This window comes from Microcaecilia unicolor, chromosome 10 (assembly GCF_901765095.1).
Source record: "Microcaecilia unicolor chromosome 10, aMicUni1.1, whole genome shotgun sequence".
NCBI classification, from domain to species: domain Eukaryota; kingdom Metazoa; phylum Chordata; class Amphibia; order Gymnophiona; family Siphonopidae; genus Microcaecilia; species Microcaecilia unicolor.
The window spans coordinates 138,790,813-138,809,548 of NC_044040.1; the positions used below are offsets into that span (position 1 = coordinate 138,790,813).

Consider the following 18,736-nt stretch of genomic DNA (forward strand, 5'->3'; position numbering starts at 1 on the left):
GTGTCTCTTTGCTACAAAAAATGAGTTGATTGGAAGGGTGTAATGATCTCTGGAGGTCAAATATGTTGACCTTGGGAATACGAGATTGCATTCTCTATCAGTTTATTCCCCTCTTCAGTGCAAATAGCTGAAGAATAGAATACTCACAGGCAGTCAATATCTTGCATGTAAAAATCACTTTGCATTGTGAGACACAGAGATTCTAAACCAGGGACTCAACCATCAAGCTAATGATACAGCTCCCCTAGATGACCCCATAGGGGAACTCTACATACTTTATCCAGATTGCTCTTGAATAGAGAACTAAAAAGACCTTTTGCTTTCCATATGGGCAATTGTTGCTATAATCTTACAAAAAAGGGGGGAAAAACCAATTCAGTCGGAGTATATAAACAACATTACACCATACTAAACTCCAACTTATATATGCAAATATCTCTTTATTATAAATACTTATGCCTTATACCAGCTATTAACTTTAACCATTGCAACAATTAGAGAAGCCAGTATTCAGATCCTGATGACATTCCTTCTGATTTTGGAGAAGTCATGTCACCCTCCAGTGCCTCAGATACAAACCTGGGGCTAGATTTACTAATATGCATTAAAGTTAATAGCTGGTATAAGGCATAAGTATTTATAATAAAGAGATATTTGCATATATGAGTTGGAGTTTAGTGTGGTGCAATTGTTGCTATAGCCAGATGTGGTTAAAGGTCTAGGAGCTTATGGAATGGTACAGAAGGAACCTAATAGGTGGCACTTAAAACAACTCTGCGAGATAGAGCAGACAGGTAGAAATAAGGGAAGTAAAAGACAATGCCATGGAGGGTAAAAGTCAGTTACAAGTGGATACAAGAAATGATATAAGGGAAGTTGGACCTAGAGAGATATAAAAAAAAAAAAATGCAGGTACCTATCTCACAGAGTACTCCTGTGAATGACTCTGAGCACACACAGGTGTAGTTGTTTTGTAAGTCAACGCAGGTCCCTCCATTCAAGCATGGTGTGGAATCACATTCACTTAAATCTATGAAGGAAGATTAAGAATACAAAATATGTCACCAAAGGAATCACAGGCAACATCTCTCTGTACGACAGCATGCACATTTTCCCTTTAGGAAGTATAAAAACATAAGAATACTAGTAAAAAAGGCCCGTTTCTGACACAAATGAAACGGGCACTAGCAAGGTTTTCCTCGGAGTGTGTATGTTTGACAGTGTGTGTGAGAGTGACTCTGTGAGAGAGAGAGAGAGAAAGAGAGAGAGAGAGAGAGTGAATGTACGAGTGTGTGTGTGTGTGTGACAGAGAGAGACTGGGTGCGAGTGTGTCTGTCAGAGAGAGAGTGTGTGTGTGAGAATGAGAGTGTGTGCCAGGGACCCCCTTCCTCCCAGTTCCAGGGTCGGGTCCCCCCTCCCTCTCTTCGAGTGCCAGGGTCATCCCTTCCCTCCCTCCGAGTTTCAGGGCCCTCTCTCCCTCCCTCCCTCCCTCCGAGTTTCAGGGTCCCCCTCCCTCCCTCCGAGTTCTAGGGTCCCTCCCTCCTAGACCTATGCACTACATGACACAAAGACCCGAACCTTAGAGTGAAACAGAAAATGACGCTCTACAGTTTCCAAAGAGTTGCAATATTTCTGCAGATGGCAAGAGGACTTAGAATAAAGGCAGCGTGGTTGGTTCCTGGGTTAGTCTAGTTGAATGCACGGGAATAAAGGTTAATGTAGTAACCTTTCTTTTCCTGTGAGGAGAAAATTCTGCGCAAAGCAACATCACCATGGACATCAGAGCAGAAAGGCCTCTTCCACCACACCTCGCCACTACTTCCGATCCCCAGCTACAAAGAAACTCCCTGACTCCGGCCGCGCGTCTTCGGAGGACCCGTCACCTGGCTCAGCCCCGCCCCCAGGGGGCGTGGATTCTTAGATGCTGCCCCGTCTCTTCCTCCATCACACGGCGATTTGGAGACACCTCCTGCCCCCTCTGTCTCGATGAGCGCATTCATTGCTGATGCAGAGGCACTCGCGGTCACCTCACCTTGGAGCGGAGGCGGGAATTGGGAGGTGCCGCTCTGCCCCCTTTGGCTGAGAGGGGTGGGATTCCTGTCCCTCTCGCTCTGGAGGTGGAGATTCAGAGGCACCACCCAGCCTGTCCCAGAGCCTAGCAGACCAACTCCGAAGAAGTCACAAACACAGGCAGCAAGACCAATAGAACGTTGGAGGAGAGAATTATTATATAGGGTGATAACAAAAGGTCATACAGTCTATCCAGTATGCCCTTCCACACCAAATTCTTCCTCTCTCTCAGAGATCATCTCTGCTTTTCCTATTCATTCCTGAATTCAGGTATTGTCCTTGTCTCCACTACATCCACAGGGAGAATGTTCCTTGCATCCAAAACTCTTCTTGTAATTAAATATTTCCTTAGATTACTCCTGAGTGTACCTCCTTTCACCCCTCATTCCATGACCCGTCATTTTTGAACCTCCTTTCAATTAAAAGAGGCCTGCCTCCTCTGTATTTATATACTTTGGAGGTATTTGAATGCCTCTATCATATCTTCCCTATTCCATCTTTCTTACAAGGTATACATAATTTAGATCTTTAAGTCTGTCCCCATATGCTTTATACAGATGAAAAAAGAGGCTAATCCCAACCCACCACAAGCCAAGGATAAAGATGAATGGGGAAAAAAAAGGAAGAACATCCACAGCAGTAACCGTAATTTTATTAAAAGAAAGCCTGACATGACCACGTTTTGGCTTACACCTGCATCAGGGGCATAGACTGACATCCAGATTTCCAATGGTTACAGATAAAAAGAAACACACTTCTCACAATCAGTTATGAAACACATAGCATGCCCTCCTGAGTCAAGAAATTAATAAATATGACAGACTCTACCTCAATAGATCAGAGCAACTAGTCTTACAATTTATGACAAACACCATTAAGCATTTAGTAGCTGCCCTCTGGACTGCAGGCACATAGCCAGACCTTGGGTCTTTGGGGGGCTGCGTACAAAATAGGGGAGGGAGGGACAAAATTTTGCCCCATCCTACTGCCACTCTTCACCCCCTCACGTGACTCCTACATACCTGAGTTGGTGGGTTTCCCAAGCCCCTCCAGCAGAAGCACCCCTCCACCAGCGACCTGCATGTTCCCTCTGCGGCTGTACCACGTTGAGCCTTCCCCCTCCAGCATGTTCTTGGTGTCTGTAAAACTGAGCATGCACGGGAGAGGTCCATCTCCCCGTGTATGCTCAGTTTGTGCATGGAGACCTGGACCGGTGGCCCTGGAAAAGTGTAGGCCATGACTGGAAAAGTGCTTCTGCTGTTGGGTTTGGGGACCTCTATCAGCTAGGGGCCTGAACCTAAATGGGGGGGGGGGGGGGGGGCAGGCCCCCCTGTATCTACACCCCTGCTGGACAGACTACATCCAGTTTATATTTTTTTGGAAATGCAGTTTCCAGAATTTCACACAGACCTCCAAATAAGATATCACTAGAGAATTATATAGAAGCAAGAACATCTCTTATTTTTCTTGCTGGTCATTCTTCTCTCTATGCATTCAAGCTCCTTCTGACCTGTACTATTTTGCCTTTTCTACCTATTTGGCTACCTTAATATAATCAGATAAATTAACATCATATCCCACTCTTCTTTTGTGCACAGAAGTATCTCACCCTCTATACTAGGCTGTATAGAGAGAGGTGTGACCAGCAGAAGAAAAGAGGTGTTGATGCCCCTGTACAAGTCGTTGGTGAGGCCCCACCTGGAGTATTGTGTTCAGTTTTGGAGGCCGTATCTTGCTAAGGATGTAAAAAGAATTGAAGCGGTGCAAAGAAAAGCTACGAGGATGGTATGGGATTTGCGTTACAATACGTATGAGGAGAGACTTGCGGACCTGAACATGTATACCCTGGAGGAAAGGAGGAACAGGGTGATATGATACAGACGTTCAAATATTTGAAAGGTATTAATCCGCAAACGAACCTTTTCTGGAGATGGGAAAGCGGTAGAACGAGAGGGCATGAATTGAGATTGAAGGGGGGGCAGACTCAAGAAGAATGTCAGGAAGTATTTTTTCATTGGGAGGGTGGTGGATGCTTGGAATGCCCTCCCGCAGGAGGTGGTGGAGATGAAAACAGTAACGGAATTCAAACATGCGTGGGATAAACATAAAGGAATCCTGTGCAGAAGGAAGGGATCCTCAGGAGCTTAGCCTAGAATGGGTGGCAGAGCTGGTGGTTGGGAGGCGGGGCTAGTGCTGGGCAGACTTATACGGTCTGTTGCCGGGGCTGGTGGTTGGGAGGCGGGACTAGTGCTGGGCAGACTTATACGGTCTGTGCCGGGGCTGGTGGTTGGGCGGCAGGGATACTGCTGGGCAGACTTATACGGTCTGTGCCAGAGCTGGTGGTGGGACTGGTAGTTGGGAGGTGAGGATAGTGCTGGGCAGACTTATACAGTCTGTGCCAGAGCTGGTGGTGGGAGGCGGGGTTGGGGGTTGGGAGGCGGGGATAGGGCTGGCCAGACTTATACGGTCTGTGCCCTGAAGAGGACAGTACAAATAAAAAAGTAGCACATATGAATTTATCTTCTTGGGCAGACTGGATGGACCGTGCAGGTCTTTTTCTGCCGTCATCTACTATGTTACTGTCAAGCTTATAATTGAAAAAGAAAAACGCCTATATTGCGACCCAAATCGGGAGATAGACGTTTATCTCACAAAAACGATTAAATCAGTATAATGGAAACAAAATTTTCAGTACATCCGGGTCGCTCGTACGCTCAGAGAGAAACGCCCAAATAAGGGGCGTGTCGGGGGCATGTTAGGGGCGGTGATACGACCTGGTCGTGTACAACGTATAACGGATAGAGAAATGGATCTGGTTGGGCGGGAGCATGGGCGTCATTTGTTGGACCCCAAATAAAAGCGACCAGAGCAAGGGGGAAACGTCTTTAGACCCAATAGCGCTTGTGTGGAGTTGGAGAGTGGCGAGATCGGTGTGGGAGAGCTGATTTGTTGGTTGCAGAGAGAAAGTTGAGTGTGTTGAGTACCTGGTACGTTCGTCTGTGTGGCCTGCCTCTTTTGTGACTGACCGTTTGACCTTTCCCTACTCCTACTCCTTGCTCTATCAGTACCTTCCCCTTCCCCTCCCCCTATCCCTCTCCAATCACTGTTCCCACGTGTATATTGTATTCCCTGACCTCCGTTTGTCTCTGTGTTGCCTGTGTGAGTGGAAGAGGGCGTGGTGGCTGGCAGTGAGAGGTCTGTGTGTTGTGCGTGTGTTATTACTACTAATAATAATACTTGCACTGCTGGGAAAATGGATGCACTTAATGCACTGGTGTCTGGCATGGTAGAGGAAGAGGGCACACACCGCAGGACGTATGCACGGCCCCGAGTCTATAGGCCCCGCACCACCTTCCTACAACTCACTGACCAGCAGTGTCTGACAAGGTTCAGGTTTGATAGGGACACCATTGTGCAGCTTTGTGAGCAGCTGAAACCCCTCCTTCAGCCCCAGACCCGTAGGAATAACCCCATCCCTGTCCGTCTCAAAATCACTTCCTCTCTCTCTGTCCTGGCCACTGGGAGTTTTCAATCTGTATTAGCTGCTAACACAGGGCTCACCCAGGCTTCTATTTCACACTGTCTCACCCAGTTCCTGCATGCCTTTCTAACTCACACCTCTCACTACATCACTTTCCCCACCACCCCCCAGGCCCTGCACACCAACATGGCTGCGTTCTATGCTGTTGCTAGATTCCCCTCAGTCATAGGTGTGATTGATTACACACACGTCGCCCTCAGACCCCCCAGGGCACACGAAGCCACCTACAGAAACAGGAAGGCTTTTCATTCCATGAACATGCAAGTTGTGTGTGATGCCCAGGGGGAGATATTAGACGTGTGTGCCAGGTTCCCCGGTTCCACCCACGATGCATACATCCTACAGCACTCGGGCATCTACCGCAGATTTGAGCGAGGAGAGTTCACCGGTGGATGGCTACTAGGTAAGTTCAACATGGATGGACCCATACCTATACCTCCTCCACTGGGCAGCCCTCCGCCCTGGTTTCCTCCACCTCACTCCACAACCCACTATCCTTATCCTCCCTTCCCCACCCCCCTGTACCTGCTCCAAGCAATACACACTCATCTATCTCATTCTGCTTTTCTCCAAAGGTGACCGGGGCTACCCGCAGAGGACATGGCTCATGACCCCCGTGGTGCATCCACAACCAGGCCCACAAGAAACTTACAACAGGAGACATCGGAGCACCCGGGGGATCATTGAGCAAACTTTTGGAATGGTCAAAAACCGGTTCCGCTGTCTGGACCGGTCTGGAGGGGAGCTCCTCTACAGCCCTGAAAAGGTGGCCAAGATGTTTGTTGCCTGCTGCATGCTGCACAATTTGGCTCAGCGCAGAGAACAGCCTCTCCCAGAGGAGGCACAGCCACCAGAGGAGGCCCCAGATGAGCAGGAAGAGGAGCCCCCTCCACCTCCAGCGCACAGAGCAGACCTCAATGCTTACCAGCTTGGCATAAGAGCAAGACGTTTCAGTGAGTCTTTGTCTTGCTCTTATGCCAAGCTGGTAAGCATTGAGGTCTGCTCTGTGCGCTGGAGGTGGCTCCTCTTCCTGCTCATCTGGGGCCTCCTCTGGTGGCTGTGCCTCTCTGGGAGAGGCTGTCCTCTGCGCTGAGCCAAATTGTGCAGCATGCAGCAGGCAACAAACATCTTGGCCACCTTTTCACCTTTGCTTGAAAGTAAGTGCACATTATTGTGTATAACTGCATAAGTGCATGGGTGTTCAACCCCCCCCCACCCTCACCCTCCAGCATGTGATGACATCACTTTCCCCGTCCCCCTCCCCCGTCCCCTCCTACCCCTCCCACGGACTTCCTGTGCAGCTGGTGCTGCAGGGGAAGTATCTTCACTCTGATGTGCTGCTCCCACTGTCCTCCTCCTCGGCTTGGCTACGGAGTGGAAATCTGGCCACTTTGTTGGGTGTAGCCTGACCACAGGACCCAGAATGAGAGATGGTTTGGTGGTGGGTGCTGCAGTAGTGGGTGCGGAGGCGGCAGATCGCAACGCCCACCTCTTGGCTGGTGGTTGCTGCCCACTGGAGGAGGATGTGGAGGGCAGGTCTTGCTGCTGCAGCACGGCTGCAGTAGGTGGTGGTGGGCCCGGAGGACGCAGCCCTTCAATGGTGTGCTGCAGCTGTTGGAGTTGGTGCAAGCACCTCTTGGTGGGCTTCCCGGTGTGCCTGGAGCACCTCTCGGTGGGCTTCCCGGTGCACCTGGAGCAGCTCTTGGAGGGCTTCCCGCTGCGACTGGAGGGCTTGCCGCTGCACCTGCAGTGCTTCCCTCTGCAGTTGTAGTTTTTCCTGGCGGTTACTACTCCAGGCAACATTGTGCCTCAGCAACTCAGTGGCCAGCCGCAACAGTTGCCTCCATTGGCTGGATGGCCTGTGACGAGGAGCTGGCCCCCTATAGGCATACTCATCAGCAGAGTCAACCAGTGGTGGAGGTGCTGCCTCTGCTGGTGGTGCTGGTGGGAGGTTGAGCCTCTACTGCTGGTTCAGCTGCAGGTGGTGGTGGTGGTGGTGGTGGTAGAGGCTGTACTGGTGCAGGTGGTGGTGGTGGTAGAGGCTGTACTGCTGCTGCAGGCGGTGGAGGGTGAGGCTGTGGTGCTGCTGTAGGCCTTGGTTGGTCTTGCAGGCCACTAGGGCCAGCCTCCTCAGAGTCATCACCTGTATAGCACAAGGGTGAGCAAATGTTGGTGAAAATAACCCACTTTTGTCTTTCAGCATTCATATACATTGGCCCCAAACTGCTGACCCAGCAAAGAGATGGTGAGGAGGGAGGAAAGGAATTGACAGCAATGTGAAAGAGAGCCCCACAGCCAGCTGGGTAGAGGTGGTGGACGGCCAGCCAAGAGAAGGACACCGCTCACAACTTTGTGGACAAGCTGTTTGTTGTATATTTGTCAAAATGAAGGACATTTCAGCATGTCTTCTGTTACTACGGACTTGCTAGACTCTCTAGAACTGCATTATCACCCCATTACAGGCTCCTTACGTTGCATGCATGGGCCCACACTCAGTAGAGCACAGAGGTGATAGAAGGAAATAGGCACGGTTTGGAGATGGGAAAAATAGGAGGGAGTAGTAGGGAAGGAAGGGGTCCCAAAGTAGTGCCACAGCAGTACCCTACATACACCCATAGGAGCCAACTGTTATGCATTATTGGGGTGAAGCCGAGTGCACAAAACTCCACCCTGGACACCTACATGATAGTTGCTCAAATATTGGGGGTGTTTGAAAAACCCACAGCAACCACAGAGTGTGCTCCTATGACACACCACTACTCAAAGAGAGCTTACAATGTAGTTAAGATGCACACACAGGACAAGTAAGAGGGAAGGTAATGAGTACGGTAGGGATAGAGAGTAATGATACGAGCAAGTGAGTAGGGGTAGGTAAGAAGTCAGCCAGCATCATTAAGATGGTCGTTTATTCTACATATTAGCACACCGCCTGAAACTCCCTCCCGCTTCCCGCTCACCCCACTTCCCACCTCCCACCTCCTGGCCCCAACTTGTATAACACAGTTTAGTGCAGCGGAACACATAAGCGCAGCTTCATAAAGAATGGTCAACCTACCTGAGTCCTCAGCCTGTGCAGAGGTGTCAAGGGATCCTATTCCATGGATGCCCTCCTGGGGTAGGAGGGAGTGGACCATCAGCTCCAGGGGGGTGAGGTTGGCAGTATCATGTGGTGGAGGGTGGGCACCAGTCTTGTGCCTCACATCCCTCCGGAGCTTGCGCCACTTGTGCTTGCAGTCCTCCATGTCCCTTGCACAATGGAAGACTGCATTGACGCTGTCACGGACCGCCTCCTACTCCCTCTGTTTCGTCGTTGCAGCCAGCCTCTGCCCTGTGGGAGCAAACAGATGTTGGTGGCATTGCTGGATCTCCTGCACCAGTAGCTCTACCTCTCGATCCGTAAAATTACCCTTCCAGGTTGGGGGTTGACGTGGCGGCATTGTACCAATGGGGTTTTCGAAAATACGGAGTGGGCGTTTATATAGTCGCCAAGAATGCCCATTGAGACGGGGGAATAGGCGTGTCTGATATGGGCATTTTATTTTCGATTATACACATAATTCCTAAGCGTGCCCAGCTCAGATAGCGATTTGGAACACATGATTTTGATTATGGGTAGATAAGTATGGGCGTCCCCACCTGCCTTCCCCTTTCTTGATTGCCATTTAAACCGGCATTTCCTGCGCTGGGACGTTTCCGGTTGTTCGTAACATGCGTTGACAGGGTTTTATCCTCACTTATAATAAGGTTTGTGTTTGCCAATGTATGCTTGGTACACCTGTGTATTTGGTGGGGGGGGGGGGGGGGGGGGGGGTTGTGATTAGTGCTGGCCCTCAGCCACCACGCCTTCGGTTTCCAGTCTTCCACATCCCGTGGAGCCTCCCTTACTTTCTCCTATTCTCTCTGGCTGGTAGTAGCAGGCAGTCTGTGGAGCGGAGAGCTTGGTAGAATGGCACCAAAGGAAGCACCCATCTGTAAGGGTCATTTCACTGATGCTGAAATGGAGCTCATGGTCCAGGAGAAAGAAGCCCCAATACACAATGTTGCAACACACGTTCAAGGTAAGCTCAGTCTGCTCAGCCACCTCTTCTCTTTCTGCTCATAATCAAGGAGTTGTCCATTCACTGTATGTAGTCTGCAGTCAACTCTTAGCTCTCTTTTCACCAGGTTCCTTTTTGCACTGGTTGGAGGCCATCAGCGCTGTACTTTGTGGGGTTGCCAGGTCCTGAATGGTGTGGGCCAGCTGTTGGAGCTGTTGTATTGGTTGCTTGTAGGTTCCATCTTCCTTGTGTATGTGGTGAACCCCAGTCCCCATGTATGAAGTGGGCACCCATTCTCAAGGTCCATAGGAGGGGGAGGGGGAATAATATATGCAATGGTGTGTGTAACACATATTGAACACCTTCCTCCTAAAATCCTCCCTAGTTAGGGAGCAAGAACATTTCTAACATTTGGTAGCCTGGGAAGCAGGCTGAAGGTGGCTACAGGTACTGCCTACTGAGCCCTTAAGACGTGGTGGTGAGGGAGAGGGTTCTGTGTACAGGTCCAAACCCAAATTACCTGCAGGTGGCTACAGCCTGGTGGCTGATGTGGCCTAGTGGTTAGAGCACCAGCCTTGTAATCACAAGGTTGCCAGTTCAATTCCCACTGCTGCGATCCGTGTGATCTAGGGCAAGTCACTTCAATGGCAGTTGGCTCAGGGACAAACTTTGAGTCATCCTGTGACAGAGACACACCCAGAATACTTGAATGTAACTCGTGTGATCTAGGGCAAGTCACTTCAATGGCAGTTGGCTCAGGGACAAACTTTGAGTCATCCTGTGACAGAGACACACCCAGAATACCTGAATGTAACTCACCTTGAGCCACTACTAGAGGACGTGTGATGAAACCTCCAAATAAGGAGCACCATATTTATTTGTGCCCTTCTGTAACTGTTGTATTATATTGCTACTGGTGATGAAGTAAAGTAAGCAGCCATCTAATGGGTTTCCCATTGTTATCCCTTTTCTCCTCAGCACTATATACCATTGCTGATGTATTGAATGTGAAAAGATATTGCCAGCTGTTTGTAGGTCCTTCGTGGGCCTGCCACCAATGTGGCTTGTGGGTAAGGATGTGTGGCCATCAGAGAGCAAACATCGTCTATGTGCTACCTAGGGTGATGTACAAGTTTCTACTTGGCAGATCACAAGTGCTAGACAACAAATGTCTTATTGATGGCACTCTGTGTTGTGGGTCAGTATGGTGGAGGGGAGGGAGGGAGGGAGAGAGGCTGGCTGGCCATTTGTGGTCATGAACACTAATATCCATCCAGCCTCCCCGGCCCACCACCCCCCTGCACATGTGGCCATGCAGGTTGGAATGAACAGGTGGCCTTCTGTATGGCCAACATTCTCAGACATACATCAACTTTCTCATTCACACTGCACATTTCATGCTATGAATATTGCTGCCTCCTTCCTCTCAACTCAACACCACCATTTGCTTATATGTAATGCACAAGGGAGAGAAACACACAGACACCCTGATAGTTAAAGTGTAACAAAAACATTTATTCCCCCCCCCCACCCAGCCCTACAAAACAACCTCCAACAATGCCCTCCTCCCCTCACAACTCCCACAACCCCAACAGTTCCTTCCCCCCCCCCACACACACAACCCCAACAATTCCCTCCCCCCACCCACACAACCCCAACAATTCCCTCCCCCCAACTCCCCACACCCCCAACAACCCCCCCCCCCCCCAATGTACATCAAGGGCGGGCACACCCTCTGAGTAAGGCCCTCTGTAGCAGGCAATGAGCAGCCCCCAGCAGTACCCTTAGTGGGCCCTGGAGCTGCTCATTGCCCTGCCGTAGGGCTCGGACCTCCTGCAGCAGCTGGTGCTGGCCATCCCCAGCTGCTGCTGGCCATTGTACCAGCTGCTGCAGGAGGCCATAATAGCACCTTGCCACCAAGCGCTGGAGCTGGGCCAGGGGATGGCGCAGGGCCAGGGGATGGGGCACGGCCAGGGGATGGCGCAGGCCCAGGGGATGGAGCTAGCCCAGTGGCTGCAGCAGGGCCAGGGAAAGGCCTTGGGGTAGGTGATGGAGGTCCTGCCTCAGGGGATGAGGGTGACCGAGGGGAGGGAGAGGGCTGTGATGGTGGTAGAGGTGGGGAGGGGTCCTCCATATCCTCATCAATAATGAGGACCCCCTCCTCCGAGGCCGACTCCTCCTCCTCCTCCTCCTACTGCTGGGCCTCCTGTGCTGCCGCAGCCTCCTCCTCCTCCTCCTCCTGCTGGGCCTCCTGTGCTGCCGCAGCCTCCTCCTCCTCCTGCTCCTCCTCCTCCTCCAGGTCACCCTCCTGGCCTAGCTCCTCCTCCTCCTCCTGCAGGTGGTGGCCCTCCTCGTCCGCCTGCTCGTCTTGCTGGTGCTGGAGGCCTGTGTATGTAAAAGGAGTGTGATAGAGATCAGCACATGCAGCATGGCTTGCATAGTGCAGTAGCTGGGTGGCCTGAGGCGGGGGATGGGCCAAGGTGTGGTGAGGCGTGGCCTATGCCCATGGGGAATGAGATGCATCAGATGACATGACAAGGAACCCTGGAACCTCCTCTGACACACACCACACAGGACATATTGGCATACCACACTCATTGCTGACCAACATGTTTGCATTGTGAGATGCGACGAGGGGTTGATGGCCAGTTGTTTTTGCTTTTATTGGGGGGGGGGGGGGCCCAGTGGGAAAGGGTGTTGACCACATAATTTGTATGTGAGTGAGGGCCATGACATCCACTAAAAGTAGGGCTTCAGGCAGGTCTACCAGGAACCACTATCCACCCACCCCAGAAAGGGGGATAGTAAAGGGAGGCATGTCATCTCATTCATCTCAGGGGGATGGTCGGTGGAAGTTGCAAGCACAGTAATGGGAGGGCACCTGCAACCTGTGTCCTTGCTGTGGGACAGATCTGTTATTACTTACTACTTGGCTATTGCCACATGGAAATTGATATTGTACAGGACATTAGCATTACTCAATAAATACATAGACAAATCAGTACAGGTGTCCTGTATTGAAATGTACGTCGAGCCCTGAGGTGCTGTCGCACTGCCCTGATGACATCGGGCCTCTCCCGGCGCATGCGGCGGAATCTTCTCCGCAGGGACTCAAGGTCCCTGTGTACTACGAACCGTCTGTAAGATATAAGTTTGTAGAGCAGAAGTCAGGGGATGGTCCTTCTTGCCCTCTACACACACATTCATTTGTCAATCAAATAGCAGAGAGGGTCAACACTGTTGGGGGGGGGGGGGGGGAAACCACTTCCATTGGTACTGATTCATAGGAGCCACCTTTTTTGATTATTGGAGGTGCTAGCCCCAGTGGAGATAAGCCCTCCCTGGACACATACAAGGAATTTAATGAATATTGGGGGTGCTGAAGCACCCACAGCAGCCTCCGAGTTGGCTCCTATGCAGATGATGGCATACAGGTGGCCATGAGGCCATTAAGTACCGTTGGTATGCATTATAATTAATGGTTGTTAAACTACTTTATATGTGTTCTCATGACCATGTTATCAAGTATGCAATATATTTATTTTTGTTACATGTTTCCACTATTCATGATGTATTGTAAGCCACATAGAGCCTGCAAAGAGGGGTGGGGAAATGTGGCCTACAAAAGCAACAAAGACTTATAGACGGAAATACATTATTGTAGGGATATGGGAATGGTTGTGGCTTCAAATACATACTTTTAATTACTGATTGTGCATGTACCCATATTACTCATTATCCTTGCATGCACACTGCAGTTACTGGTTACATAGATGATGGAGCTATTATATGTGTAGGTACAGGGGGGGGGGAGGGGGACAAACACATACCTCTCAAGCCGCTCCCGGATGCAGGACCAGGATCTCATGGCCTGGATCCTGGGGGGCAGGTGGTGGTGGCTGATGAAGAGCCTGTGCCGGTGCCTCATGCACAGCCGCACCAGCAGCAGGCTCTCCTGCTCACTATAATTTGGCTCACGTTGTATGTGCGCCATATTTCGGAGTGAGCAATAGGGGTTGGAAAACAAGCGCCTTATATGGACGCCCTTGCGTGACGGACGTCTTTTCGTGCACAGCTCGTTCCAGTCTTCCTGATCCCAGCTCGTTCCAGTCTTCCTGATCCCAGCTTGTCCGTCTGCTCATCCCGACACAGTTCATCTGTTCCTGCTTGTTCCAGCCTGTCCATCTGTTCCTGCCTGTTCCGGCTTGTTCCGGCTTGTTTCAGCTTGTTCCAGCTTGCTCCAATCCATCTGCCTGCCTGCTTGCGAGCCTCTCAGCCATTGTCTTACCTACCTGCCTGCTAGCTTATCAGCCATTGACTTACCTAATCGCCAACCCAAAACCTAGCTTCAAGCCCTATCTATCTGCTTAACACCTCAGTCATTACATAGTCACTTATTAACACCTGTTAACTGCTTAACACCTCAGTCACTACATAGTCACCTGTTACACCTCAGTCACCACCTATGGCCCCTGTCCATGTTCTCTTCCTTGCCCTGTCCCTCCCTAATCTTCTCTCTCCCCCACTCCCACTGTCTACCATTAGAACCTGCTGCCCTCCCACCCTGCCTGCCACCGCAGTACCCTATTCACCTCAATCCCTCACCTCACCATCCCTCTTGTCCCCCTCCTCCTTCCTGGCTCTCAACCTTCAGCACTTCCTTCCTGCCATTAACCCATCCCCATTCCTCCTAAGTACACCCCGTCTTCGTCGCTTTCATCGCCCGACCTCCCCCACCCTCCTCCGCACTCTCTTGCTCCTCCTCCTGCTATCCGCGGGAGACATTAACCCTATTCCAGGTCCCCCTCACCTGTCCCCGTCCTATCCTTGCGAACGATTCCGGGATGTCCAATCTCGTCTCTATTCCCCTCCTTCCCCCCTCCTCCCTCCCCTTCTCATGCGCCTTGTGGAATGCCCACTCAGTCTGCAACAAACTGTCTCTCACCCACGATCTCTTATCTCTCGCTCCCTTCAACTGCTCGCCCTAACTGAAACCCTGGATCTCCCCGGAAGACTCTGCCTCAGTTGCAGCCCTCTGCCATGGAGACTATCTCTTCTCCCACACGCCCCGCCCAGTTAGCCGCGGTGGAGGCGTTGGGCTACTACTCTCACCCTCCTGTAGTTTCCAACCCTCCACCTACCGCAATCTCACTGCTTCTCATCCTTTGAAGCCCATTCCATCCGGCTATTCTACCCGCTACCACTCAGAGTGGCAGTCATTTACCGCCCCCCTGATAAATCCTTCCCTTCCTTCCTCACCGACTTTGATGCTTGGCTCTCTGTCTTTCTTGACCCTTCATCTCCGTCCCTCATTCTCGGAGACTTTAACGTACACGCTGATGACCTATCCGACCCCCATGCTTCTAAGTTCCTCACCCTAACATCCTCCTTCAACCTCCAGCTGTGCTCCACCACCCCTACTCACCGTGACGGCCATTGTCTTGACCTCGTCCTCTCCTCCTCCGGCTCACCCTCCAATTTCCACGTCTCAGCTCTTCCTCTCTCCGATCATCACCTGATCACATTCACACTTCTTCACCCCCCCTCCACCCCATCCAACTTAACCACCACCTCCAGGAACCTCCAGGCTATTGACCCCTCCACCTTATCATCTACTATCTCAATCTCCTCCCCTCCATCACGTCCTCCGAAACTGTCGACAAAGCGGTCTCCGCTTACAATACCGCTCTCTCCTCTGCTTTGGACACCCTCGCACCATCCATCTCCCGTCCCACAAAGCGCACCAATCCCCAGCCCTGGCTGACTCCTTGCATCCGTTACCTTTGCTCCTGCACCCGATCTGCTGAGCGCCTCTGGAGGAAATCTCGTACCCTTTCAGACTTCCTCCACTACAATTCATGCTATCCTCCCTCCACTCCTCCCTTTTCCGTGCAAACAGGACTATTACACCCAATTGACCAATTCTCTCAGCTCCAACCCTCGTCGTCTCTTCACCACCCTTAACTCCCTCCTAAAAGTGCCCCCCGCTCCTACTCCCCCTTCTCTCTCTCCTCAATCACTGGCCGACTATTTCCGCGACAAAGTGCAAAAGATCAACTGGAGTTCACGACCATGCCACCACCTCCTCTTCACCCTTTAACCCTCTCCCTCAACCAACCTACCCAGGCCTCTTTCTCCTCCTTTCCTGAGATCACGAGGATGAAACTTCCCGCCTTCTTTCCTCCTCGAAATGCACCACCTGTTCCTCTGATCCCATCCCACCAACCTACTCAACACCATCTCCCATACTGTCACCCCCTCCATCTGTCGCATGCTCAACCTCTCTCTCTCCACTGCAACTGTCCCTGACACCTTCAAGCACGCCGTTGTCACACCTCTCCTCAAAAAACCTTCACTTGACCCTATCTGCCCCTCCAACTACCGCCCCATCTCTCTTTTACCCTTCCTCTCCAAAATACTTGAGCGCGCTGTTCACAGCCGCTGCCTTGATTTTCTCTCCTCTCATGCCATCCTCAATCCACTTCAATCCGGTTTTCGCCCTCTGCACTCGACAGAAACGGCACTCTCTAAAGTTTGCAACGACCTGCTCCTGGCCAAATCCAGAGGTCACTACTCCATCCTCATCCTCCTCGATCTTTCCGCCGCGTTTGACACTGTCAATCATGATTTACTTCTTGCCATGCTGTCCTCGTTTGGGTTCCAAGGTCCCGTCCTCTCCTGGTTCTCTTATCTCTCCCACCGCACCTTCAGGGTACACTCCCATGGATCTTCCTCCACTCCCATCCCACTATCTGTTGGAGTTCCCCAGGGATCTGTCCTTGGACCCCTTCTTTTCTCAATCTACACCTCCTCCCTGGGCTCGCTGATCTCGTCTCATGATTTTCAGTATCATCTTTATGCTGATGACACCCAGCTATACCTCTCCACACCTGACATCATCGCAGAGACCCAGGCCAAGGTATCGGCCTGTTTATCCGACATTGCGGCATGGATGTCCAACCGCCACCTGAAGCTGAACATGGCCAAGACCGAGCTCCTCTCTTTCCTCCTAAACCCACTTCTCCTCTTCCTCCACTCTCTATCTCAGTTGATAACACCCTCATCCTCCCCGTCCCATCTGCCCGCAACCTCGGAGTCATCTTCGACTCCTCCATCTCCTTCTCTGCGCATATCCAACAGACTGCCAAGACCTGTCGCTTCTTCCTCTTCAACATCAGCAAAATTCGCCCTTTCCTCTCTGAGCACACCACCAGAACTCTCGTCCACGCTCTTATTACCTCTCGCCTTGATTACTGTAACTTACTCCTCACCGGCCTCCCACTCAGCCATCTATCCCCCCTTCAATCTATTCAGAACGCTGCCGTACGTCTTATATTCCGCCAGAACCGATATACTCATATCACCCCTCTCCTCAAATCACTTCATTGGCTTCCGATCAGATATCGCATACAATTCAAGCTCCTCCTCCTTACCTACAAATGCACTCAGTCTGCGGCTCCTCACTACCTCTCCACCCTCATCTCCCCCTATGTTCCCGCCCGTAACCTCCGCTCACAGGACAAAGCCCTTCTCTCATTACCCTTCTCCACCACTGCCAACTCCAGGCTCCGCTCATTCTGCCTTGCCTCACCCTTTGCCTGGAACAATCTTCCTTTACCCATACGCCATGCCCCCTCCCTACCCATCTTCAAATCTCTGCTTAAAACCCACCTCTTCAATGCTGCCTTCGGCGCCTAACCGCTTGAGAAATATAGAATGCCCAATCTACCCACCCTATCAGATTAACTGTTCACTCGCCCTCTAGATTGTTCTCTTGTCTTTTAGATTGTAAGCTCTTTGAGCAGGGACTGTCTTTCTATGTTTAAATTGTACAGCGCTGCGTAACCCTAGTAGCGCTTTAGAAATGTTAGTTAGTTAGTTAGTTAGTATATGGATTCCCAACCCATATATGGGCCTCTCAGCACGTGGACGCCGTCGTTATCATAGACGTGCGTGACGTGCATGAATGGTTGTTCTGCATGTGGGCCCATCTTGCGTGCGGAACTTGCCTTATATAGATCATTTTGAAGCACGCTACCCTTTTCCCATATACAAAATAATATAGGTGCATCTTCAGTAGGTACAGTGCATGCAGTTCCAGACATGCAGATAGGGCACATATGAGGAATATTGGGTGGAGCAGCAGGATGTTCCTGTATTTGACGTGTATGAACGTCCCTCATATTTGCTGTACCTGGATGAGCGGAACAGCATGCACTGTACTTGCGGTACAAGTAATGTATATTGTTATACACGCTTTCTGATTTGGTCTTTTTAACCAGCGATAATCGAACGTGTTAGGGCGCCCAATTTAGTCAAGCTTATGCGCTCCTCGTTTGATTGTTTTGCTACAGGGATAATCGATTATCGAAAAATGCCCATACTATTTTCCGATTATACATGCCTATTTTTGGACGTTTTCGTAAGAACGTCCTAATTCGTTCTTGGGCGATCTTTCAATTATGCCCCTCTATGTTACTTTACCATTCCCTTTGGTTTTTGCATCTCAAATACATGATCATTCATATTGTAGCATTAAATTTTAGCTGCTAAAACCTAGACCATTTCTCAGACTTCGCTGTCTTCCACTATCCTGCTTATTTTTGAAGGAGAAGGGCGGCCATCTTCCGACACAAATCGAGAGATGGCCGGCCTCCTCCTAATGCTGGCCAAATTGGTATAATCGAAAGCCGATTTTGGCCGGCTTCAACTGCTTTCCGTCGCAGGGCCGGCCAAAGTTCAAGGGGGCGTGTCGGCAGTGTACCGAAGGCGGGAGAGGGGCATGGTTAAGAGATGGCTGGCCTCATCCAATAATGGAAAAAAGAAGGCCGGCCCTGATGAGCATTTGGCCGACTTTACTTGGCCCCTTTTTGTTCACGACCAAGCCTTGAAAAGGTGCCTGAACTGACCAGATGACCACCGGAGGCAAAAGGGGATCACCTCCCCTTACTCCCTCAGTGGTCACCAATCCCCTCCCACCCCCCCAAAAAATTACAACACATTTTTTTGCCAGCCTCAAATCTCATACCCAGCACCTTCACAGCACTATGCAGGTCCCTGGAACAGTTTTTAGTGGGTACTGCAGTGC

The 18,736-nt window shown here is 50.9% G+C and overlaps 1 protein-coding gene across 1 annotated transcript in view; it reads right to left on the reverse strand.

The window, feature by feature from the left end:
- The window catches only part of SNED1 (sushi, nidogen and EGF like domains 1), a 684,146-nt gene that overhangs the window by 346,302 nt on the left and 319,108 nt on the right, over positions 1–18,736 (reverse strand). The window contains 1 exon segment of the mRNA XM_030215639.1: positions 917–1,030. Coding sequence (XP_030071499.1) covers positions 917–1,030 — 114 coding nt within the window.